Here is a 24,616-nt window from a genome sequence, read left to right on the forward strand (position 1 = left end):
TAGCCAGCACAATAGTGTTTTGATTCAGGTTTAATAGCCTTTTATTACTGCAAAAAGTAATAATTCGCACAAAACAGTTTTAGGAGCCGTTCCTGAATGTTTTTTAGACTCCCTTTCATGAATAAATCGGCGAGTTGTAATCTGTGCAACATCTGGCCACAAATAGATGGGATCAGACGATCGGATCAGGAGCTCGAGGATGTGCCCGCACGCGCACAAATCGCGCATCATGATGCGACAACACACAAACACGCGGTGGCCCGTGTAATCCACACAGGATCAAACACACGCGCACGCACACTGTAACCGCGTGACTTTAAAATTGTGAATGGGGCACTCACTTCCCATCATGCGCCACTGGCAGTCTGTCATGACACGTGCACACTCAACCACATGTCCGCTAATGCACCACGCTAGTGATACCAAGAGTGCTCAGTTTAGCTCTCATGTCGGGATTTTTGTCTTTTTGAAGTTAAGAAAAGTCGTATAATTCAAATGAGTACTGGCTAAAAAAAAAAGGATGGTTTTGTTCCACGTTTGACCTGTAGGGGGCAGTCCACTCGAGCGCTTGGCCCGTTTCCTGATTGGTCAGTGCAACACTGGGACAATTGCCATTTCTAAGATGGCCGCCCTAATGAAACCATGCAAACAGATGCAAGAAACAAAACCGAGGCCGTAACAAAGTTCAGAAAGTAAGTAGTGTTTAGCTTGGGTGCCCCTGTGTCTCTTTCATGGTGTCAGTGAATTTACAGTATCACGTTTCATGAATCGTTGACAGGTTTGACAAACGTCTGGATTCAGACCACTCAAGGTCTCAAACTTTCCAAATCAGCATGACTGTGAATCCCTCTGATTTTATTGAAGCCAGCAAATTATAAATGAGTCTCCTGCGAAATGACCTGAAAAAGTCACCAGGAAAACAAACAATAGACAAGTAAAGCACAGTTACCTGTACTATTTGTACTTCCGTACTTCCAGACTCTTTACAGTGCACTTAACATTCTGCACAAAACAGTTGTGTTTTATGCATTTGACTATTTTTTTGTTGTCCCACTTGTCTGAGAACATGACCACGTGATACTGTAGATGATCTGCTTGTGCTGGGGTCAGAGTGAACCGACAGTCTGTTTCACTTAATCCTATTACTTTTCTGAAATATGCACCATTCATCGTGTGTGTGTGTGTGTGTGTGTGTGTGTGTGTGTGTGTGTGTGTGTGTGTGTATATATATCCCCTGTCTGGCCTTCAGAGCCCCCCGCTGCCCGTTGGATGTCACAGCCGACCTCCTTCTCCTCCCTGGCAACTGTCTTCATCTTATTTTTAGTTTCAGCCTATTTGCCTAGCAGCTGCTTTGGCACTTTTAACTCCATTATTTGTTTCGCGACAGCAGCGTGTTCGTGAATGAATGAATGTCTGTTTTATCTCTGTGTCGATTTCACGCAAGCTTTCGAGTGATAAATGCCACAGGCGAAGGTATGCAGAGTGTTGCGAAAGATGAAACCATTGGCCAACAGAGTGCCTCTCATTAACCCTGCAAAAAGTTCAGCAATGCGACTAGGCTTTAGGTGGCAGTTGGTTACACTTATTGGGTTATAGTTAATAAGTTAAAGTTACTTAATTAGTTACAGGTACTTGCTTTGCTTTTTACAAGTGGTGTTCATAGCAAGTCTTGTCAGCACACACCTGCAACCCTTCAAAGTGCTTCTGATTAACCCTCCCCTAAAGGTTCAGATGTTCGAGCAGGCTTTTTTTTCCTGGCATTTTCTTTACTTATTTTCTGTCAAATAATAATGTGCTCTTATTAGGTTTGTTCACCAAACTGCTACCGCTATGCTACTAATGTGAGGCCGAGTCCGGCACCACGTAAGCTAGCAAGGCCAATGACGTACTCTTGGTGCTTTTTGATTAATTGCGCGGGCCAAGACCATCTGTTGTCGCCGTTTGTAACGCAGCACGCAGTGCTGCTGATGACCACCGAAAGAAGTCAAAGTTGGTGCTGGGCTTGCGTTAATGGAGGCTTTAACAGGATGTGAGCGACTGTCACTTCACTCATTTTGCGCTAATGGAATGATCGTGTTCCCATGGGGCCGACTGTATGAGTGACGAGGAACAAGCGTGTAGGCTCCAGGAGTTACACATGTTCTGCGTGTGCCCGATGCTGAAAGAAAAATACATTGTGCGAATATGCAGGTGTATCGTATAAAATGTGAAGGAAAAAAAACAAACACATTTTGTTGAGATGTTTCATAGTTTATGAATTTTTTGAATAATTTATGAAATGTCATTAACCCCAGAAATGATTGTAGTAATTCATGCTTTTAGTTTAATGAGAAAGTAGAATGAATTTTTTTTTAACTGCTTTTATTCATTTAGAATGTTTTGGAGAAATCACAAAAATAAAACACACTAAAATTATTTTCTTTTAAATCTCTCTCTCTCTCTATATATATATATATATATATATATACGGTATATATATATTATAATTTATTAAGAATAATTAAAAAACAACAATTTTGTCACACTAAAATAAGTTATTATTAATCAATTTGAGAATTAAAATAAACATGATAATTTGTATTTAAAAATAAGTACCGTACATGTCTTGGCATGTCTTTATGTAAAGAAATGCTTTTTTAAATGTACATGTACATACTGTATCCTGTAGACACACCCACACACAAACAAGTACCAGTATATACAGTAATATATTTCTTTTTTGTGCGGGGGCGTTACTTTTTGTAATTGCAAATTCAATCTTGAAATAATATGTCATTTTATGCGCGAGAATGCAGGCTGTAGGGATCAAACGCGTTGTTTCGCCGTCTCAAACGCGCATCTCTCAGGGCGTCTGCATGTAGCAACAAGCCATAATTACCGTGTCCGAACGCAGCGTTACTTCCGGGAGCTTGGTAGTCCAACAGATTTGGTGTCCGTGACGACACTGTTGCCAGGAGACGCCGCAAGTGCGGGGCCGTTGATGTCTGTGCATTGACACAAGCTGACAGATGCAGACCGGGGCCTTCACTCACAAGCCAGACCATGCAAAATGTATTTATTTATTTTTTACTGCGCAGTATGCAATCATACAAGCGCCTTTACAATGGTAATAGCACTCAGTTGTCACCCGTTTGCCATACGGTGAGCCTAAATACCTCTCTGTAGGACACGTGTCCCCATTTGGAGCCTGGCTGCATCCACCAGCGGGGTAAAATTTAACAGTCCAGTCCAAGCCAACTAAAATAATCCTGTGTGGGAGTACTGTCAGACGCCCAGTTCAACACTGCGCTCAGTGCTCTGCGCACTGTTTGTGTAAATCAGTATGGAAAATCGGTCCGGCATTTCTTCCCGTATTTTAATGTTGAAATTTAATTTGCGAGTACATTCCAATGTTTTTGCCAGTTCAAAATGTTGACGCCACGTTGGCAGTCCCACGCTACCATATGCAATAAATGACAATGGGCGTCCCCAGAAATCAATGGTTCTACATCAATAGTTTCAAACTTCGGCTTGGGATTTTTTTATTTACAGTCAAACGTTCGATTATTGAAACAGGCACACACTTCCTGGAAAATAAGCCTTCAGGGGGGGTTCTCACGACAAAAAGTTTGTTGACCCTTGGTCTATAGCAGAGTTTAAAGGAAATGCAAAAAAAAATAAATAAATCAAGCAACAAACATACTGCTTGCTACGTGTTTTGTTCCCTCATAGATCAAATAGAAAACAGCGGAACAATCCAAAGTGTCAGAAATGTTCCAGGAATAGTGGCTATTTCAAAGCAAAAACCATATGTGCGTAGGCAGCACATTTCTTTAATGTAGGTAGCAGCTTCCTTGCATTTATTTATTTATTCCCAAAAACGGGAGCAGGATGTTTGACTTTTGATGTGTGTCCTTGAAACAGGAAGTCTATTTTGAGTCAAAAGCGCCCGGCCCTGACCCGATTTTGTGTGGATGTACTGTTGTGCCGAGACTCTTCACAGGATCACCGACTGTCCTTTAACACCCATGCATGGCCGATTTTGTTAGTGCAGCACAGTACACGAGGCGGCGTGCTGTGCTGACACCTGCTGGTTGGGAGAGTGGACAATTTCGAGAACATACACACACACACACACAGAGACGAGCATTTGCCCTTTGTCCTATTGACTTTTTCCCTCGTATCTGCGAGAACATTCCGTATAGATCCGTGCTCCAAACAAGACGTCCACTTCGGAGAATTGTCCTTCCAGATCCAGATAAGATTTGCCCAACATCTTTTCCCAAAGGCACGTGATCACATTATTCAGAGCGGCGATTTGGCGCAATCCTCGGTGGCCTCGGGAGAGTTTATCCCGACTGGCAAACGAGCGTCTAAAGTGCATAAGAGAAAAGCTTGAATGGTTTGGACCGTCCCTGTTAGGTAGTGGGGTTGAGTTCAAAGTGTGTGTCCGCTTAAAAAAACAAAACAACAACAAACAAAAACAAAACAAAAAAACGTAAGCGTTGTCATGGCTTTGGACCGCCAAAATCTGTACTGTTCGTCTCCGTCCTGGCAAGGATGCGGAGGACTGTTTGGTTGAAGTCTTCAGGCTGGTCGGCAAAAACGTAATGGCCCGCCCCTCGAATCACCTGACAAACAGGAGAAAGGAGAACAGAATTATTTCAAGAAATGTTTCATTTCCCTCACATTTTGCCTAACTAAACCACATTTGACTCTTAAAGTAGGCCAGGTCATTCGGAGATGAGGTAAAAGAAAAAAACGAGTTAAAATATGCATGCGAAATGATTGAAACAATCCACCTCAATTTTTTGATTTGCATCTTTTTCGTGTGTGTGTTTAAAATAACAATGAATCGACCTAGGTGGTGGGGGGGGCTTGAAAAAAAATTGAATTGATCAGACTCATGTAACTTAAGACAAATTTTATTTTATTTTTCTTTAAATCAAATTAATAAATGTAAATTTGTTTGTTTTTGTTTTTGTTTAGTTTTTCTTCAGGATTTTCAGGACGACTGCCAGTGGGGGTTCACCTACCGTGATTCCCACCTCCGGCCTGGTTTTCTTGAAGGCGTATCCCGAGGCGCTGTCGATGCTGGAGCGGGAGCCGTAGATGAAAGAAATGGGAATTCCCGCCTGCACCTGGCCGATGCGCTCCAGCATGGGCCGCTTGGCCCAGCCGTACGGGATGGTCATGTTCTTGAAAGCCGTTTCGCCGCTAAAAAAGGGGGGCGGGCCGAGTCTTGAGTGAAGCAAAAGGGGCAGGCTCTTGGTGCACGACGGGCTTACCTGGGAGTCTGCGCGTTGAGATGGTAGATGTAGTTGGACACGGTGTTGTCGTCAAACATGGAGGAATACTTCTGCTTGAAGTCGGACCTGATTGTTTGGACCAGCGTCGGACCTGGGGGGGGGTGGAATGAAAGCACTCGCAATACTGGAGTTCTTTGAGCAGGACGCCGTTTCCTGATTCATTTTCGACAGTTTTGGTTGCGGCAGAGCTCGAGCCCACCCTAGCTGATTTTTTTTCTTATCTTACAATCATGCTACTTTTTATCTATCCCCCCCCCCCCCCCCCAAAAAAAGTACGATTTTATTCGCATAAGATTAGGAGTTTGGCATAAAACATGCATGGCTTTTTATTCTAAGGTTTTAAATTGGCGGTCTTTCCGTATCGTAGGACGGGCTCATTTCTCACCATTCTATTGGTGCAATGCGAGACACTCACTTTGCATTGCCCCCTGCAGCCATGCAGCCATAAAGCGCTCACACCACTGCTACTATTCGCCGTCAACTTTGAACCACACACACGTGCTCTCCAAATGACATGTTGATGGCACGCGATGACGCTCCTGTGATCTGTCAGGACTGGGAGCTGAGAAATCCTAATCAGCGTGCGTAGTGTACCAACCTAAAGGCCCGGCCAGCCTGAGGCCAGCGAGCGGGTTGAAGGGGCTCATGACAGCCCCCATGGCTCGGATCCACACTGGGATGGAGTTATGGTGGGGGTTCTCGGGACGTGCGGGGAACCCCCACGGCTCGACCAGCAGCAAATGTTTGACCCTGTACGCACATAGTATCACGCGCAGGTACACCAAATTGAAATTGTTAGTGAACAGAATCAATTCCAAGATGGTGCCACATGTTTTGGCAGCCCTTTTGAATCCTTGCGGGGCACAACATTAAGTACACCTGTGCAGTCTAATAATAATCGACACTGCAGAAGATGTACCGGTATTCAGCTCATCATCATGCTGTCAGGAAAGAAGGGAAAGTACCTGTTTGGGTATCTGAGGGTGTAGGCAGCAGACAAATATCCTCCCAGGTTGTGTCCGAGCAGCAGCATTTCCTGCAGGCCCATCTCCTCCCTCCACTCTTCCAGGGCTTCCACGAACTGCTCCTCGGCCCCCTCGGGCTCACCGCTGAACAGCGGGCGGCTGCTTCGGCCAAAGCCCAGCAAATCCACGGCGTAGACCGGACCGCCGCTTGAGAGAGAGTCCAGATTTTGAGTCCATAGGGCGACGCCGCCGCCGAAGCCGTGCAGCAAAACCAGAGGGGGTCTGGACTGCAGAGCGGATGATGGCTGGAACGCGATGGTCCACAGGTAGTTTCCATTGGAGATGCGGACATGCTGTCTGGAGAAAGGCTGCTTGACACCTGCGGTGTGAAGAATTGGAGAATGAAGCGGTTATGGGTAAGGTGTTTGTCGAACAAAAGAACAATTGTGAAGTTTTGACATCACTTACTTTTCAGCATTTTCTCCTCCGCATCTTTAAGATGAGAGAGGGAAGTGGGGCACCACGATGGAAGCCACCTTAATAACCAGGAGCTGCAACACACATGGCGATTGAGAGAAACATGGAAAATGGCTCGAATGGTGAGTTTGGCCTTCTTCTCAACGGCTTTTTTTGACGGTGAAATGGACTGAATCCACGACCGAAACTAGAGCTTACGTAAACTCATCTGCTTGGTCGTTTTTTTTTGCTGAATTACTCAATGACGACCCTACCAAAACGTTTCATACTTATTGCCTTTCACAAAGCCGATGACGGTTTGTTTCCCAGTCTCTCCCTTTTATAAGTGGCTACTACACCAGAAAGCAGCCTTTCAGTTTTCTTCGTACAACTTTTTTATTTTGGACGACAGTCACTCTATTTCGAGTTCAAGATACAAACGCAGACCTCAAAATTCCAAGGCAGGTGTGCTAACCACGCCCAAGCCCCATACTAAATATCACGGGTGAGCCTGGTTGTTGGAAATGGATGGAGCATTTCGGGGACATTTTTTTTTCCTTTTTACAGTTTTCTCTGAGGTTTAGAATTGTGCGGCAAACCGGATCAAATAGACAAGGAGGGCTATTGCCATATCTAGTCAACTAGTCTTTGGTTCTTTACCCCTTTTCTACACATTGAACTTTGACCATGACATTTTCGTTATCATTGCTGACATGCAGTCTGGAACTTCCCTGACGATCCATTCTAGCAGAACTTGACAACATGTATAAACAAGACATGAAACGTACTGTATAGTCGGCTGTTTTCGAAAGAAACATACTTCCCCCAAATAAGTCCAGTGATAAAAATCGACATTGGTGGAATTGACAGGTAGTCAAAAAGATGAATTTAAAAGTTGTTTTCAACAAAACAACCGACGGATCAAGCCAAACTATGCGCCGAATAGACCGTAAGGTTGCAACACTTTGTAGAAATCACACATGCGTGATCAAGTCAGCACACAGAAAGAGAAGTTCTTAAAAATAACTCTTTGGCATGGAGGTTTGGTGCACTTCCCAAAACAGACGAACTGAGCTTGCCAGTAGCTTCCGGCTGAGTTGTCAACTCGTTCAAGTAAACAACGCAACAGTGTTATAATCGCGTCGTAAGGTACAATAACGGATTTAAAAGCTTCATAAAACATAAACGTACCTCTGCTCATTGGCAGGTGGATCCCACTCCGCCATACTTCGCATGTTTAACGGTGGTCCTGCGACAGAGTAGGAAAATTGTTCGAATTTGTCGTGTTGCGTTCAGGTACACACTGTGCAAAATGGTTTAACCGCAAATTGGGATTACGACTCAGGAACACATGGAGCAGGATAACACGCTACAATGGGATAATTTCCCCCAGGTTTAAAGGTATCGTAATGCTACTGCAGATAAGTCGTTCATTACAATTTCAAGAACGACAGTGTTTTTTTTCTGCCGGTCTGACTACTTTTACGAATTGCGTTTAAACCTTTTTCCGAATGTCTTTGAACACAGCAGTGCTTTTGAAAACAAAGCTAATTTATTGACGTCGCTGTTCGAGGTAGTGGTCACGTGTTTGATTTAAAAATGACAATGGAAGTCAAATCGTTTCCCTTAAAATGACGCCCTAAAAGACACAAAATAATGACACTATAAGAGCTAAATATTTTTTTTAAAAAAAGGAGTGACCACAACCAAATGCGTGACTCCTTATAGAATCAACCCCCTTGGCTAGCTCAATTTAGGTTCCTTCAAAATTTTACTCAGACAGAACAGAAGTTATTTATAACAAGGTGCACATTTAAGTGCACCTTGTTATAAATTTGTTTAGACAAAAATACTAACTTAACTTTGAACAAATATTTGCATTAGGCCTCTCGCTTTTAATGGTGCATGAGCTACAGACGAGTACAATACAATCAGTTCCTTTTTACAATATTACATGTGTTTAGATATATGTGATAGTAGGAGTAATGTGAGCGCTCTGTCTCTGTAGAACTCCCAGGCTGTTTAAACAGCTCTATAAATTGAAGGCCTCCATCCTGGACAGCGCCGAAGGTCCCGACAAGAACAACTTTACAATCAAGTCTACATAAATGGTAGGTGGCATACTAAATAGGATGAATGAATTGATTCGGTATTAGACCGCATGTTTATTATTATATATTATACTGTAGGTATTCGTGAATATAATTTGTATTTATTTAATCATTGAGGTTTTTAAATACGTTTACAATTGCTTGAGAGTCCGTCCGCAAGGCAGCATGGGGCCTGCATACTAAGATACTAAATAATTCTTCCAAAAAAGAGGCTGAGTGCTTGCTTCAAGCTGTTTATTGCCGTTCCCAGTTGAAGTTTGAATATTAAAAGAAGAGAGAATTGTGTGTATACTGTATTTAATCAAACCAAACAGCATAGCCTATGAAACGCCGCTGGCTTCATGCTACCACATAATGCAAAACGCCATAGAGCCACTAACAAAACTAACATTGATGTAGCTGTAGTAATAACCCTTTAAGACAGATTTGAACACAAATTGTTATAGACCAATTTTTCACATTTATTGTTTGCCATGAAAAAGTGTGTTAGCGGTTTCCAAGTAAGTGTGTCGTGGGTTTAAGCCATGGGATTTTTTAAAGAACGGTGTCCACCTTGTGCAATGACACTCCCGGTTTTTTGAAGGCTGACAATAGACAGAAAACATAATTGCCAAGTCAGAGATTAAACCTATGCTTATCTGCATAAACTTGGCTCTACAGTTTTAAGATAAGAGGCGAGAGATTAAATGGAAAGTTAATTTAATTCATTATCCTCCAGGATTTGAGTGTACAGTATGATCCCATTGCTTTAGGAAGAGCGCTTTTGCTCTCTTTTCAATTTTTTTTTTTAACTTTTACTTTCCCCTCTTCCTCTGAATCTCATTAAATGTTAAAAGAGGTTTTATCTTATAGATTAAAATACGTGGTATCCTGGAAAACCTCTAAGGCATCCTTCAGTCACTTTGCACACAGTGTTAAATTGAAGAATTATATGTGCTGGCACAAAACCACCGAACCGACTGTTAACAAACAAAATGAATGGCGTACGTGATGCTCTGCGTTTAATCGAATGCAAATCATTTGATTTGATTCGTTCGACAGGAAAAGCACCGCGGGAGGAGACTTGTGCCTGTCGGGGTCCACAAGGTGGCGTGCTTGCGTTTCTTTGTATGTATACTTGGCCCTCACACACTGGCTACTTTGTCCTTAACTTCTTGAAACACGTATTTTGCTTTCAAACCACCTACTTCTGGTGGCACTTGGGCTGTGGGATGACTGTGAGTGGCTGCCGAGTGCGTCATTCTTGCCGCGCTGGCACGCAGACACACACGCATGCACGTATCCCGTATGGTGTGTTTGTGTCCTCCTGACCCCTCAGAATGGGAAAAGTAGCCATTGAGGATGATGCCTGAACCAGACCGCAGCGCAAGCAGTATACAGAGTGTGTTTAGTGTCATCGAACATGTCGTTAAAATGACACAAAACAAGCTAACGGCGTGAGGTTTCGTCACCTTTGTGGGCACGACCTGCAACCGTGACGAAACATCGTTTTGCCAGAAGGCGCTTAAGCGGGTTGAAAGGCGGGCCTTCACGGTTAAATCTTACATCGCAGCAAAAATGCAATGAAATCTTTTCAACATTTGTGTTGTAGGCTGGTGAAAATACTCTGAGGATTAAGAATAATAGTGCATTTAAGACCCTTATGATGACCAGAGGCGTATCAGTTTGAATCCCCTCATCCTATTTTTGAAATTTCTAAGAGTAACCCGAGATGTCCTGGAGTGCAGTAAAAGCATCAAATGTATTTTCACTCATGGAAGCGGTACTTCATCACCAAGTGGCTTACTTGAATACGCATTTCCAGAAGTAGTCTGCTCACAAAAAAACTCGCTCGGTTGTGTAATTTATACTTGTTGAGTGGGAAGACACTCCAGAGACCCACAAATTTGTATTCAAGCAATTCTTGTTAGCTAGTGTTGAATGATATGCCCACCTTTAAGCTCAGCCAAAGTAAATTAGATTGAAACTGTATCGTGAACTTCATGCCTTGCCTTATCGTAATTTATGTCATTTTGCTCAAATTAATTTCCATCTGAGTCCAGGGTGTTCCCCACCTCATGTCCAAAGTCAGCCAAAAAAAAAAAAAAGCCGGACATTTGACAAATTTTTAATTATCCACGTTAAGGCTCGGATCAAAAATATGAAATAGAATTTTTGTTTCATAAACAAGTCACTTTTTTATTCCCCTCCAAAAAATGAATGATGCACAGATTGCCAGCTCACTCCTTGCACTTAGTTAGGACAACCATTATCGGAAAGAGGTGCATGAATAATTCCTTTCCGCACATGTACAAGAGTTGTCAGTGCTATATTTTTTATCATGTGTGTTTAGAGACAGCATGTGCAGTTCTTTGTTGGTCCAACAGTCAGTTCGGTTTAGGTCTCACCATCCCGAAACGAACGCAAATGTACAGCGGTTGGGGCAGCTCCCGCCATTAGCGAGTGTGTCAGGAGTTTTCGTGGCATGGCCCGATGCGCTATGGCTAGTAAGAGTTACCAGTCTGTGAGCGGTACATATTGTAGACAGGGGGCGGAAGGGATGTGGAGTCTGTCTGGTTGCTAGGATACGCGGCTGGCGCCAAGAGTGGATATGATTTATAACGGCCGGCTTCACTGTCTTGCTCTCTCCATTAGTTTCCTCCAGCGTCTCCTCCCTCTCACTTTTCCATCCTCCACGGTTTGCAGCCCCGGCCAATCTATGCGTCTATTATCTGGAGACTTCCTTCCGCCGGTTGGTCGAGGCTAATATCGCTGATGCCCAAAGAAAGAAATTCCCAGCAAGTTCCATCTATTTCGCAATCGCCATAAAACGCATTTTGAGTCCATTTCCGCCCCTCAACCCTCCTCCAGCCGCGCTCGTCCAGATGCAATTATATCGATTCAGCAATTTTTGTGCGTGCGTGTGCGAGAGTGCCGGTTCACATGACCATGCATGAGCTGCAGCCACATGAATGGGCGATATTGATTTGCAGAGACTTGATCCATCTCGCGTTGTCCCCAGGGATATAATACAGTGTGAGGAAGATGAGGACGAAGAGGCGGAGGAGGAGGAGGAGTAGGGCAGAGGACCGTGTGAGGCGAGGGAACAAAAGCAGCTAGGAGAGAGTATGCATATCGACACCGGATGGCGTTTGATGTAAATGTCACGTTTAAGGTCCAGCGTCTACGATATCCTTTATTTGTCCCGCAATGGGGAAATTACAATCAGAATTCAGAAAGGAAAACGCTGGGTAGGGAGAGGGGGAAAAAAATATATATGTTCTGATTTTAGTTTACCCAAGGAGAGATCGTGCCGCCTGGACCGACAAGTTTAATTTGTTCCATGACCACACTTGTAACCCCAAAAACTTCCATCAGGAATATCTTGAAGGAGATGTAAGGCCCAGAAAATATCAAATGTTAAATATTCAGCTGGATATTAATTATGTTGCCAAAAATAAAACATCACATTCCCCTCCAAAATGGACACAGAAGTAACATTTTCCTAAAGGCTCAAGTAATACAGTAGGTGAAAAAGTGAGCGCTGTCTATCAGCCTCTCTATTGATTTAGTGTGTGGTCAATGTAGCATGTCAGTGACATTGTCACATTAATAATCAAGGTGTTTTCAAATGACTCTCGTTACCTCCATTCAATGTCTGCTCCGCATCTATTGTGGCATCCTCGAAGAGAGAAAAAGCAAACTTGTGGCATTCACGGTCGGGAATGCGCACTCAACCGACGAGATGTGTGCTGACATGAACACATTTGAATTCCAAGTACAATTCTCAGCCATATCGTTTTGTTTTTTTTCTGGAATACTCCGTTTGGACTCCGAGCAATCGCACGTTTGATGCATTTGACTTCGGAAGTTCCACTGTATTCTTGTGGACAGTATTGAATTACATGAGCTTGCAGTATCTGACAGAGGAAGACAACGATTTGTCTCTTAAGTTGTGCAACCACAAAGTGATCTAGTTGGGCGTTCAAACAAGAGTGCCCATATTTCTCCCCCCCCCCCATCACGGCCTGACTTCCAGTAAATGGAGGATAATTTTAGAGCGATAAAGAGCCCACACAGACACACACACAATAAGACGGTCCCTCTTTCCCTATTGCTCCTGCTGACCTCACAGGATCCACTGAGATCGGCTAGTGCTGAGTGTGCGCCTTCCACACCCTCTCTCTCACACACCCGCACACACACACACACCCGCACACACACACACACACACACATGCATATACAGGAATGCATACACTTTGACTAATAGGCCTAATGTTTCCTGAAGAGGGCCCAGCACTGCATTAGCTACGGATGTGGGATTGATTTAGAAACTGAAAGCCTTCTAGTGTGGGTGTGTGTTGCTGTGTGTGTGTGTGCGTGCGTGCGTGTGTGTGTGTGTGTGTGTGTGTGTGTGTGTGTGTGTGTGTGTGTATGTGTATGAATATGTTATGCACTTCCTGCTGGATGCTATTTAGTGTTGACTCTCAAATAATGTGCACACTCACAGAAAGACATGGAAGCCACACATCAGTCAAGTCCGTCAGACCACCGAGTTTCGCCCCCACATCCCACAGCGCCAAACATCAATCTGGACGCAACGCGTTGTCTTATTTGAAAACTGTTGAATTGCTCGAGTTTCACCATAACCCTCACGCCGATGTCAGTTAGCAGTCGGGCTAATTAAAGAAGTGTGACCCATCACATCAATTACGCAGCAGCGATTCTACCGAGTACAAAGTCGTGCCTCATGGCAGATTAAGTCACGACGTCAGGCTTGCACTTCATTTGGGTGGTCTGCAAATTCATTTAAAGTGGCTGCTAATTAGCAGAAATGATCCCTCATTTTATTAACATTAGCCCCCCACCATTAGAATGTCCTATGTAAGAACTACAAAATGCTACAGCATTTTTTGTAATCATTATACAGAATGTTTTGAAGGTGTTTTATCGACATTGTATTCAAACCTAAACCAGTAATTTACAAAAAACTATTCTCCGTTTTGAGAGGTACTGTATTCATTTAGCGCGCATTATTTCGTTACAGGTCTCTTCTATTTTTAATTGATTGTGTGTACGTTCACAAAATTGCAAACGCTCAAACCGGTAACGTTCCAACATGAATAAGCCATGATACCAACGTGGCAGCCTTGGCTTTTATGCAGTGCACACCGTACGGCTTCACGTTCAGAGGGGCGCTGCTTTGTTTAGCGACGCGGCGGGGGGAGTGAAGTGAACCTTCGTTCAAATTCTGCTAGCAGCTTGGAAAACTGCATACTCTGTATTGAATTATGAAACAGTATTATTGAGTACTATTTTCCTTATTAGACAACATATTACAACAAATTTTGCTGGACTTTTTGGAGGTTACTGGCACACGTTAATTGCATTTCCATTGTAATTGGAGAAAGACGATCTGAGTGTTGCATCTTTTGCGTTCCGAGAATGATCGAGCAACAAATGAACCTCTTATCTCAAGTCACCAATGTGTTTGAATCATACAAGTCTAACGAATTGTCCTGTTTGCATAATTGCCCAAAATGAACGTTTGTATTCTGTAACATCCCAACGATCATGTGATTCTTCTAGTATGCATTCAATATGTGTCACGGTCCTCACATAGCCTTGTGATGAACTCGGAGTGGAGCTACACTTTGTGATGTTTCCTTTGTGATAATTGTTGAACGCTTGCGAAGGTTGTCGTTTTTGAGGTTGATCTTCACTCCTATTTTTTCACGCACTATAGCAAACATAGCCAAATGCGAGAATCTTCATGAGAATGTCCTTGCGGCAACACTAGAAGACAAACTTACAGATTGTATCTGCTTGGAGGGTGAGGTTAAACGCTGACGTCTCTTGTGCTGCCACATGGTTGCTGCTGGGTGATCTTCATGTTGTGAGAAACACGCTTGGCATGAGCAAAGAAGATAAGTTAAGAGGGTTGGCGAGAAGGACGAAGGAAGGAGTAGAAGATGAGCAGGTTAAAGACTGTCGAGAGGCTGAGGTGGCCGGAGGGGAAGGAAAAGCGCAGCAGACGTGGAGGAGGAGGTGGGGAATTGATAGAGCAGAAAGCTAGGTTATTTGTGTGTGTGTGTGCGTGTGTGTGTGTGCGTGTGTGTGTGTGTGTGTGTGTGTGTGTGGGTGTGTGTGTGTGCGTGCGTGTGTGTGTGTGTGTGTGCGTGCGTGTGTGTGTGCGCATGCACGCGTTAGCGCGCCCGCGTATGAATGGCAGGCTTTGGCAGTAAATGAAACTGTTTATCAGATCAATATGGCCATCATCTCTCAGATGACTGTGGCCTCTGCCGAGGAACAATAATAAATCACAGGCAAATATGGAGGGCGCCGATCCATACCGCGGCCCGTGCGCCTGTTTTGCAAGAACCTTTGAGTCTGCAGTCGTTATCTCGATGCTTTGCTGCTCAGCCAAATACAGACACCGTCACCCCCTTGAAATGCAATTATGACACACAGTCATGCTACCGCTATGTGACATACATCAAAAGAGATGTCACCCGTTTCTCGGTTCCTCCCTGTCAGGGCTAGAGACGCAGCTCCTCGATTGTGCGACGGCCACTTGTGCACCCGCACGGAATAATGTAACCCACCGGTATCAGCCAGAAGACTCCGAGAAACCAAAATAGCGTCACGAGCGCCGATAAATATAGAAGGTAATTAAATCGGCAGCGGGAGAGAGACGGAGAAAAGCCAGGAAAGAGCGAAGGTCTGTTTTCAAGAAGGAGGCTAAAGCAAGTCAGTGTCACTGATGGTGATATGGATCGTCTCTTTTGCGTTTTTGGTACACTGTGGAAAGATTGGGCCTGATTTTAGGATTTCCCAAATAGTGTGACCAAAAATGGTGGGTTCGCTCTGAGTAGACCGCACACTATCGGTGGGCGTGATTGGATTGGAATCTTACGGGCTAATCGTTGTGTTTTTGCCCCAACGGGAAACTTGGTAGAGAACGCCATATTTGTAGGTTGTACCGATGATTTTCACCATGGAACATTTAGGAGATGGCCACGAGCGCAAAATAAAATTTGAAGTGATGGAATTGGAAATCATCGTGGAAGACGGGAACATTACAGAGTCAGAGAAATCATAAATTGTTGACTTATTTGTCATGATGCCGTTTGCCTCTATAGCCGCTGTGATTGGCTAGCGCAGAGGTCCAGGGCTTTTCTCCGGACTCCCACCCAAAGTCAGCGGGCGGACTTTGCTATAGACCCGAATGAGGAGAAGCGCTATACTGTCAACGCCAACTGCCGTTATGTTCTTACATTCAGCATTAAGTGGGGCAGCGAGCAACTTTGGCCTTGGTGGAGGTCTGCCTTTTGTCATCGTGTTCCCTTGGATGGGAAGAAATTGTATCGGGGTTAAAAACGAGAAGATCCCAGAGTTAATGTACGTAATACTTTGGTGGAGGATTGTGAGTGCGTTTGATTTTTAAGGTCGTTTTCAGCCCATGCTTGTCGTGTAGTTTCTTTGTTAGTGTATTTTTTTTTTCTTCTTTCTGTCCTCCATTGCAGGCATTGTGAGTCAGCAGTATTTGACCGGCTTATCCTGAGGAGACTCGAGTATGTGAAAGCTGTGCCTGTCACCCTCCATGTGACGTGCTCCTCGCTCGCCCTCGTCTACCTGCCCTCTTTCCCCGCTCGATCTTCAGGGAGGCTCACGACACCCACCGCGGAGGCGGATGGAAGTTCCCGCCGGGAGACAGCGGAGTTGGGGGTGAGAGGTTGTTGGAGGGATGCGGTGGGTGGCGGGGGGGGCGGTATGCCGGCCTCCATCTTGCCACGGTCTCCTTTGGGAGTGCGTATCCGATTGTTGTGACCGACCGGAAACCTTTTGCGGTCCAACGCGAGAATTTTCACAAAGACAAATGTAACATCTCGTTGGCCGCACACATCATTGTGTCTTCCTATCACTTGCGCTCTTTGTCTTGTGGCTCCCCCTCGACTACCTCTTCCTCTATCACACCCACGCAGACAATGGCATCTTGTATATGGTCTGCCTGACACACAAAGGCGCAAAATGACACATTGTCATGCACGCACACACCGCTGTAAACGCAATCAGTCATACGAGCGCCACTGACATGTATGTCTGTAATGCCCACAAAAGGCTCCTGACATCTTTTTTTTTTCCCCCCACTCGCATTGTCTGCCTTTCCCACACACAAACAGCGATATGTACACATATACGCACAACGCTGCACTACTCTCTGTCTTGGAATTTTACATTTTGATGAAGGAGGAAGCGCGTCATCCAATCAGAGCAGCGGCGGGCGGGAGAGACCATCCCCATGCAGACGGCAGGGACGATTCCAGGGCAGCCGACTGAGCGTCACAAGGACTTCGCCGGGCCGGCCTGCTCCCCCGCATCCCCTCTAGGCAGGTGGTATGATCCGACAGGCTGGATAAGAACCCCTCCTCTCTGTCTCCCCCTCTCCTGTCAGTGCTAGGGTGTAGCTGCTGATCCTATACACTACTGCAGAAAGCAGGGAGGCGGAGGAGCCACGTCGGGTCTCGCCGCTCCGCCACCCGACTTGAGGCGGCAAAACCATGATGGCACAGCACGGCGTCAAGGCCAGGTGAGTCGGAACGCACTCGCACACTTTGCCATGTGCCTTTGCAACGGGCGGTGTGAAAAGCCACATGGCATCACAATGAAATAAACACATGTACATTATACAGGTGTGCAGGTGCCAGGGCGCTCCAGGATATCATGATTGTCACCTCCAGGGTGTGCGCGTGATTATGTGATGGGTGTCATCTGTACATACGTACAGAATATATATTGTATCTGTGTGTGTGTGTGAGTGTGTGTCTGTACACACACCATCTCTCCCAGTGTGGTGGTGGGAGACAAAGGGTCCCCTCAGTTTGACGCTGTGCACACAGTCGCCGCTGGGTGGGAAACTTACCCCCTGTCACCAACCAGCAGTTCTGTGGAAGGCAAGGGAGGGTGGGTGAGAAGAAAGAAGTCAAATAGGGTCTCTTCTTCACGACATAACCGCCCCCCCCAACCCTCTCCACCTTAATTGCTGCCCAACACTCCTGACTCATGGTGAGAGGAAGACATGCTCACAGAAGATGGTGAAGATGAAGATGATGATGATGAGGATGATGGGGTGGGGGTTGGGGCGTGGGGGTGCAATCTGAGGACACGCGGGTTGGTTTGTCGGTCATGACAGGAGGACTACTGTCATCTTTTAGAGACGTACCAGGGAGAATGAGATTAAATACATGGGTCCAAGAGAGAGGGGGGGGGGTGGTCATCTGCCACGCACATGACTGTGTGTGAGTATGCGTGAGTGCAACCGTGGAACGAAAAAACAGCAGCGTGATGCGCTGAACCGACGGCCATCGCTGACCCAGACAAAGGGCGGCAATCATATGTGCAGTCTCATGGCGTATACGGAGTCAGTATGGAGGTGGTGGGGGGAGGATGGCCACATGTATGGAGGGCGTCTCACACGCACACACACACGCACACACGCACATGTGATCCTCATGTCTGGGCTAGGAAAGATGCCATGTGCGCATTGCACCGCTGTATTCCCCCCCCCCCCCCCCCCCCTAACTCACTCGCTCTTTACCCGACGCCCTTATTCAACCGGCACTGTACAACGGCTCGCCGTCTACATCATAGACGCACTCCGCGTCGTCATGCGACACCCCATTGATCCTTCGCCTTAACCTCCACCATCACAGTCATATTCCATTACATCGTCAAACCCCAACCCCCACCAGCGCCGTCTGTGTGCCAACCACTAGAAGAGATGTGATCTTATCCTTAAGTGGCCTTTATCACGTCTTGCCCATGTGATGGAGGATATCAGTGCATCTATTCAAGGTTGGGGGGGGGGCGCAGTCAGGGTCAGTCGGACCTTTTTTAAAAATTTTTAATGAGGTAATATTGATCATCTTTCTCAATCGTTGTGGCTGACATAAATTTGAACAAAGACCGGGGTTGTCAATCACCTGAAACGGCGTCTCCGGTGCTACGTATTGATCCGAGTCGACATTTGTGGATGTGTGGATGTGTGCGATTTACATTTTATACGAGGGTCATTTACAGCCGGAGCCCACCTCAAACCTTCACGCGCTTAGAGCAGCACCAGCAAAAGTGCAGGCTCTTTGTGTTAAAAATGCTGCCCTATAAGAACAACCTGTACATTGCCCCTTTTGCGTTTTACTCCATTTCCTCTCTCCTCACACCCCTCCATGCTCCTTCCATATGCGAGTGCTGTCAAGCTGTAGGGCGTGCCCCCCCCCCCCCAGCCCTTCTCTCCATGTTGTATATATACATATCTCACCAAGTGGAGTTTACGCTTGGCTGCACGCTGGCTGCGTGTGTGTGCTCCTTTTATACCAACGGGGGGGGGGGGGGGGGGGGAACAAAAAGAGAAAATATATAAATATATTCGGGTTTTGACGTCTGGGGTGACGAGCAACACTTTTGCCGAAACTGATGCGTGATTGGAGAAACGTCAATTATCTGAACATTCCAGAGCCGTCGTGCAAAATGGCTGCCGAGCCAACGCTGCCTGTGATGGCCGACGAGCGTGTAGGTCTGAGGGTGATGCGTGTGCATACGTTGCTGCTGCGAGTCAATTTGTGGCAAGCGTAATCCCGTTACTTGGCTTTTTTTGTGTGTGTGTGTGTCTGTTGTGGGCAGTCTGTACTAATCCATAATTACCAGCATCAACGTACACAACCTAGAATGTACCAGTCATTAGGGCGGAACAATTGTCGATTGTTTCTCGTTGAAACCATGAAAAGACACGTAGAGCGGTGGAGATAAAGCGTACATTTGCATATTTGTCAGTGACCTCTCCTCAAAAAGCTGATCTTGTGCTTTCTTTCCAGTTTCTGTGCCTCGCCAAGCCAACCGCAACCCATGCGTCTGCCCAGCCCGGCCGAATCCGCCCTGCCCTGCCCTGCCCAGCTGCTGGCATCCTGCAGGAGTCATCAGGGTTAGTGCTCGGCTGGCACCCCTCGTTGTCCGGATCAGCAAGGCAGGAACTTGTAAATTTATAGCCGTGCACTCAAACACGAGGCCAAACAATCCATCTGGCATAAAAGAGAGAAGGGTGGGGTGCATTTGCTTTAAAACACATCAGTCACCAAAGGCGACAGTAAGCGTTTTTTGTGTGTGTCTGAGTGTGTGTGTGATTACATTTATGTCGCTAAGACAGAAATGACTCTTCATAGGGACAATATCGTCTCTTCACCCACATGCTACACAAGATAAACGCCCATCTCCTTTTTAAATTTCGACATTTTCTTCAATTATTATCGGTCTTCACGCACGGTCCTGATTAGCTGTTTAGCTTCTAATTTCAAGACTGCAAGTTTGAGCATTTTACACAGTTGTGGGAGACTGCGGGGGGAAATAAAAGAGAGACAAAGCTCCAACTAAATGACTGTCGGTCTTATCTGTACCGTGTGGGCGTGTGCGTGTGCACGGACCACCAACAGGCTCGCGCGTAGAAATCTCTGCCCTTGCCTCTAATGCATCTGGCAGCCTAAAAATGTATTCAATCGCAGCGAGTGTACATCAGATGCCACTGAAGGACAGGAGGCATATTGGAATTGGCTGTGCATTACTTGGGCACTTTTCGTTCCTATTTGCGGCGTTTCATGAGCAGTCGAGTTAAATGGTTGAAATTTTTACACGGGAGGAAAAATCCTGAATTGCAATTTCAAGTCAAAAATGCTTTTGTAAAATTACTTCAACTCTTCCTGAGTGTTTGCTTCCTTTCAAAAGAGGGCGTTTTTTTTTTTTTTTTAATCCAGCGAGTTAAAAATAACACTAAAAGGAGAGCGGCGTCATTTTGATTTGATTGATGTTCTCACTTTTAGTCCAGGCAATTTAAGGACACGAACCCATGTGTTGGTATGAATACGCGTGTCTTTGTGTACCTGCCGTTTAGCCCCAAGTTAATGAGGAAATGAATGCACGCTTATCACAGCCGACTGCCACAGATCCTTCATAAAAGTACCTAAAAGGCGGCCACTGCTATTTATGTGCTCGATGACACGAAGCAACCTTCCGGCGTTTTTGCTACATTTGAAGCAAGCGCGAAAAATAAATAAATAAAAACGGGTCATAATCCGGATTTTGTGTATGACTGTAATTTCTCTCCACTCCGAGATGTTTCGGAGAAAATGTGTCTCGAGAGGGTTTGCGGAGGTCTGCAGCTGACAGGGTGGGGAGGATGCTCGCCTACCCTCCTGGCTTCCATCCCGAGCGCAGACAACAGACGTCGTCATTTTCCAACTCAATTTACAGATGCATTAGGAGAGGCTGAGGCGCACCCATATCTCTCAAATGCAATCAGGCCTCCTTTGTGCTTTAAGAGGAAATTGAGGGTGCCGTCGTTATCGACTTTCTTTTCCACTTCGCTCTCGTGTAGGCTCGCTTTTTCTGCCAACGTAACGTACACGGCTGCTTACAGACCTCTTCACCGACTGCTCTTTACTCACTTGTCTCCCTTTCAGGCCACGCTAAAGGGGCAAAGATGGATGTCGAACGTCATCTTGTAAAGATTTCTCTTGTAGATTGACCGAGGTAAGTTCCACAAACATGTGTATTTAAAATAGAGGTGGGGAACCTAGTTGATTTAAATGTAGGAAAACAATCGGAATAGAACCAGAGCTTAGAGGCTAAATATGTTCCCGATCTTCGAATTCCCCACTCCTGTTTGAAATACGACAAATCAGTTTAACATTAAGCCTAAGAATCTCTTAAAGCACCGCTTGGAATTTAATTCAAAGTCTCAAATGAAACATTTTTAATAGCGTAGCGCACAGGAAAAATGGTTTTGCTACGGAGAGGGAAACCCGAATAGTCGTTTTGGACTCGCATTATTAACAGGAATTGATCGGATGCCGCGAATATCTCGTATCATTTGTGAAAATGTCGTCCGTTGATGCAACAGTCTCAAGTGTGCACATATTGTTCATTTCACCAAGATTCATACATAATACTGTTGTGAGCACATTCAGGCGGAAGGAAAATGTTCTCACTTGACGTGTGTCGACGCATGTACCGTATATACGCACACGCGCGCACACACAAAAATAACGTCCAACAAGGTGCCACCGTTAATGTGGCCGGCGGACCCTCTGCAATACCTACGCCTAAATGAGCTTGAGTAAAAAAAATGGAAGCAAGGGAGGACGAGACCAGCGGCATGAAGGCAGACAAAGGAAAGGATGGGGGGCTGGGAATCGCGGAAACGGCAGAACGGGATGGGGAAGAAAGGAGTTTTGAAGAAAAGAAATCGGTGCCTTTTGAAAACACGCCACCTGTTACTCTCACCTCCGGGAGGGTGTCTCGATCTACCTTTCATTTGTCTTTGTTCTGTGGAAATTGCCAGCGATCACAAAACATCCACTTTTTCACCCCTCGTTTTGTCCCTAGATCAAACCATTTCTTCTACCAACTGTTTCCCCATCTGCACCGTATTTGATCTGTCCCCTCCGAACATCAAATTTACCGTGGTATGGTTCTCCGTCTTTATTTCTTGGAAAGGAGCGCGTTTGTACGTGTCGTATGCACCTTTCCACCCCAATGGGATCCATAGCATTCAGGTAGAGGAGGTGTCTCGCAGCATGTGGACGTTATCCGGAAAGCAGAGGCCGGCTGCCATAGCAACCATATGATCAGGCAGGCAGGCAGGCAGGGATATTTAAAGGAATTCAGCCGCCGCTCGCCTTGCTGTCGGCTTCGCACACGTATACATACGGCCCAGTGTAGGACAAAGAAATCCGCTCAAATATCTGTTAAAAATCAATAGCTGCTTTTCCTTTCACATAGCACAAGTTCTAGAATCACATCATATAATTGCCCGGGTTTATTCAGCCCTCCTACCAAGAGCAATCAGGATTTTTTTGTTTAGTTTTTTGGATGCATAGTTCCTATTTATCCTCCGAGCAAAATCTATTTCCCCTGTAGTGCCAATTACATTAATCAGATTTATTTAACAGGGCCTTTAATCAGCACGTGAACGTGCCGTCAGTGTTTAAGGACACACACAGGCGCGCACTATAAGGTGCTTGCATACAAAATTGAAAGCGTCAAAGACCGGCTAAAACAGCATTGTGACACCTTTGAAAATTAGCAGGAGGCTCTATTTGAACATCTGAAATTATTTTGATAATAGACTATTCTTTAATTGTACCTTCTGCCCACATTGATCTCATTGGTCTTGATAGGTTTCTTTTGGCATAATATCCCATCACATGTTTATAATTGAGTTTACATAGTGCCTTTTGACCTATCTTGTAAAATATAGAGGAGAAGCGATGCGGTTTAAAAAAAAGCTGTCAAAGGACAACAAAGCAAGACACTTGTACGCATTATGGGAATGTAACGCGAATACAATCTGCATCAAACATGCTTGGATCAATTTGTTGATCGTAAATACGGCGCGCCTTGGAGCCTCGCACACATTCATTAACCCTCTTCAACCTATTGATAGCTGCAAGAATACAAACCGCACCCTGGTGTGATGTGGACATGCCCATCAGGTAAATGCCAAACATCACGTTTGAGCAGTGCTGTGGACGAGCAGCTAATTCTTGCCTTTTATTCCATTTAACATTTAAATGAATATGTAAGTGTAGGCAAATGAAAGCAGGGCCGATGCCTGTGAGAGCGGGCGGCAGAGATGAAATGCTTCACAGAATCAAAATGAACGGTGACCTCTTGTAACCCCCCCCCCGCTCTTTATCCCATTTTAATCCCAGCTCATTTCATATGCTAAGTAAAAGCTTATATCGCTCACATTTGCGCACACACCTCTCAGTGGTGTGATTATAAAATTTGCATAGAGGATGTTTGCAAGTGCAGAGAGGTTTGCAAGTGGCCTGTCAGGTGCAGAGAAGTTTAGCCAAGGCTCCCAATTCATGACAAAAAAAACAACTCAAAAGAAAGTTCCCTCGAGTGTGTTTTTACGCCTCATCTTCTCATTTGCATGTTCTCTTCTCACAGCTGTCATTCGAGAAGTGGAAACCAGGGGAGAGCGGGAAGAGTACACCGCGGGCCCCCCCAAAGGAGAAGCAGCGAGATGTAACCGCTCCTCTTCTCCCTAATGGAAAGAGTACTTCTCCACCATTTGAGCACCATCTGCTGGCTCGGTGGGGCGGGACAGCTGGTGTTGTGAATCAGGCCGCCGCATTCCAGGGAACGGCTACTTCCCAACACCAGGGTCTCTCCTTCACTACGCGCACACATTTGACCTCACTGCGCTTAAATACCAATCAGATGATCGATGGATTGCCGATGTCGAAAATACTGACAAATTCTGGATTTTTATCAGAGGAACCTCAGAACCCATCGATTGTGATTCAGGTACCCATCCATTCATTTTCCAGGGCGATTGTCATGCAAGGCGAACAACTACAAATGCCAGAAAATGATGAAATAAACAACACACATCAGCCATGATGAACAAACTACAGTATATACAACTAGACAAGTTATTAGGAACGTGCCGTACTAATCTCCTGCGTGCCAAAATATCGGCCTTGCAGTGGTGCAGGGCTTGATTCCGGCTCTGGCCTTCCTGTGTGAAGTTTGCGTGTTCTCCTTGTGGCTGAGTGGGTTTTCTGCCACATTCCAAAAACATGCATGGCAGGCTAATGGAGCACTCTGAATTGTCCCTAGGTGGGTTTTATTGTGAGTGCGAATGCTTGTTTGTCTATGTGTGCCCTGCACTTGGCTGGTAACCAGTTCAGGGTGTAACACAATTTTGTTTGTTCTCAGTGGAAGCACTTTAAGTTAATAAAAAAGTTAAAATATTT

General features: G+C 45.4%; 1 protein-coding gene and 1 long non-coding RNA gene across 2 annotated transcripts; one reads left to right on the forward strand and one right to left on the reverse strand.

Annotated features, from left to right (window-relative positions):
- Nucleotides 1-3,045: 3,045 nt before the first annotated feature.
- On the reverse strand, nucleotides 3,046-8,013 carry LOC147190505 (1-acylglycerol-3-phosphate O-acyltransferase ABHD5-like). The gene is made up of 7 exons (XM_086137379.1): nucleotides 7,901-8,013; nucleotides 6,722-6,804; nucleotides 6,254-6,632; nucleotides 5,887-6,038; nucleotides 5,268-5,379; nucleotides 5,016-5,196; nucleotides 3,046-4,610 (listed from the first exon to the last, which is right to left on the reverse strand). Exons 1-7 carry the CDS (start codon nucleotides 7,942-7,944, stop codon nucleotides 4,488-4,490), a joined length of 1,074 nt encoding a protein of 357 aa, XP_085993505.1. The 5' UTR covers nucleotides 7,945-8,013; the 3' UTR covers nucleotides 3,046-4,487.
- A 709-nt stretch (nucleotides 8,014-8,722) lies between these two features.
- Nucleotides 8,723-24,613, forward strand: LOC147190506 (uncharacterized). The gene is made up of 6 exons (XR_015103761.1): nucleotides 8,723-8,820; nucleotides 16,328-16,529; nucleotides 17,257-17,391; nucleotides 19,673-19,779; nucleotides 21,308-21,377; nucleotides 23,805-24,613. It is a non-coding gene; the product is annotated as an uncharacterized LOC147190506 (long non-coding RNA).
- Nucleotides 24,614-24,616: the final 3 nt, after the last annotated feature.

The sequence above is a fragment of the Hippocampus guttulatus genome, chromosome 18 (genome assembly GCF_054856545.1).
Source record: "Hippocampus guttulatus isolate MCC_2025c chromosome 18, RoL_Hgut_1.0, whole genome shotgun sequence".
Taxonomy (NCBI): Eukaryota; Metazoa; Chordata; class Actinopteri; order Syngnathiformes; family Syngnathidae; genus Hippocampus; species Hippocampus guttulatus.

Coding starts and splice junctions, on each gene's coding strand:
- LOC147190505 (XM_086137379.1), bottom strand. CDS start 7,944: ATGCGAAGTATGGCGGAGTGGGATCCACCTGCCAATGAGCAGAG. Junction 6,805..7,900: donor CCACCTGCCAATGAGCAGAG/GTACGTTTATGT, acceptor TGTGTGTTGCAG/CTCCTGGTTATTAAGGTGGC. Junction 5,197..5,267: donor CTCAACGCGCAGACTCCCAG/GTAAGCCCGTCG, acceptor CCCCTTTTTTAG/CGGCGAAACGGCTTTCAAGA.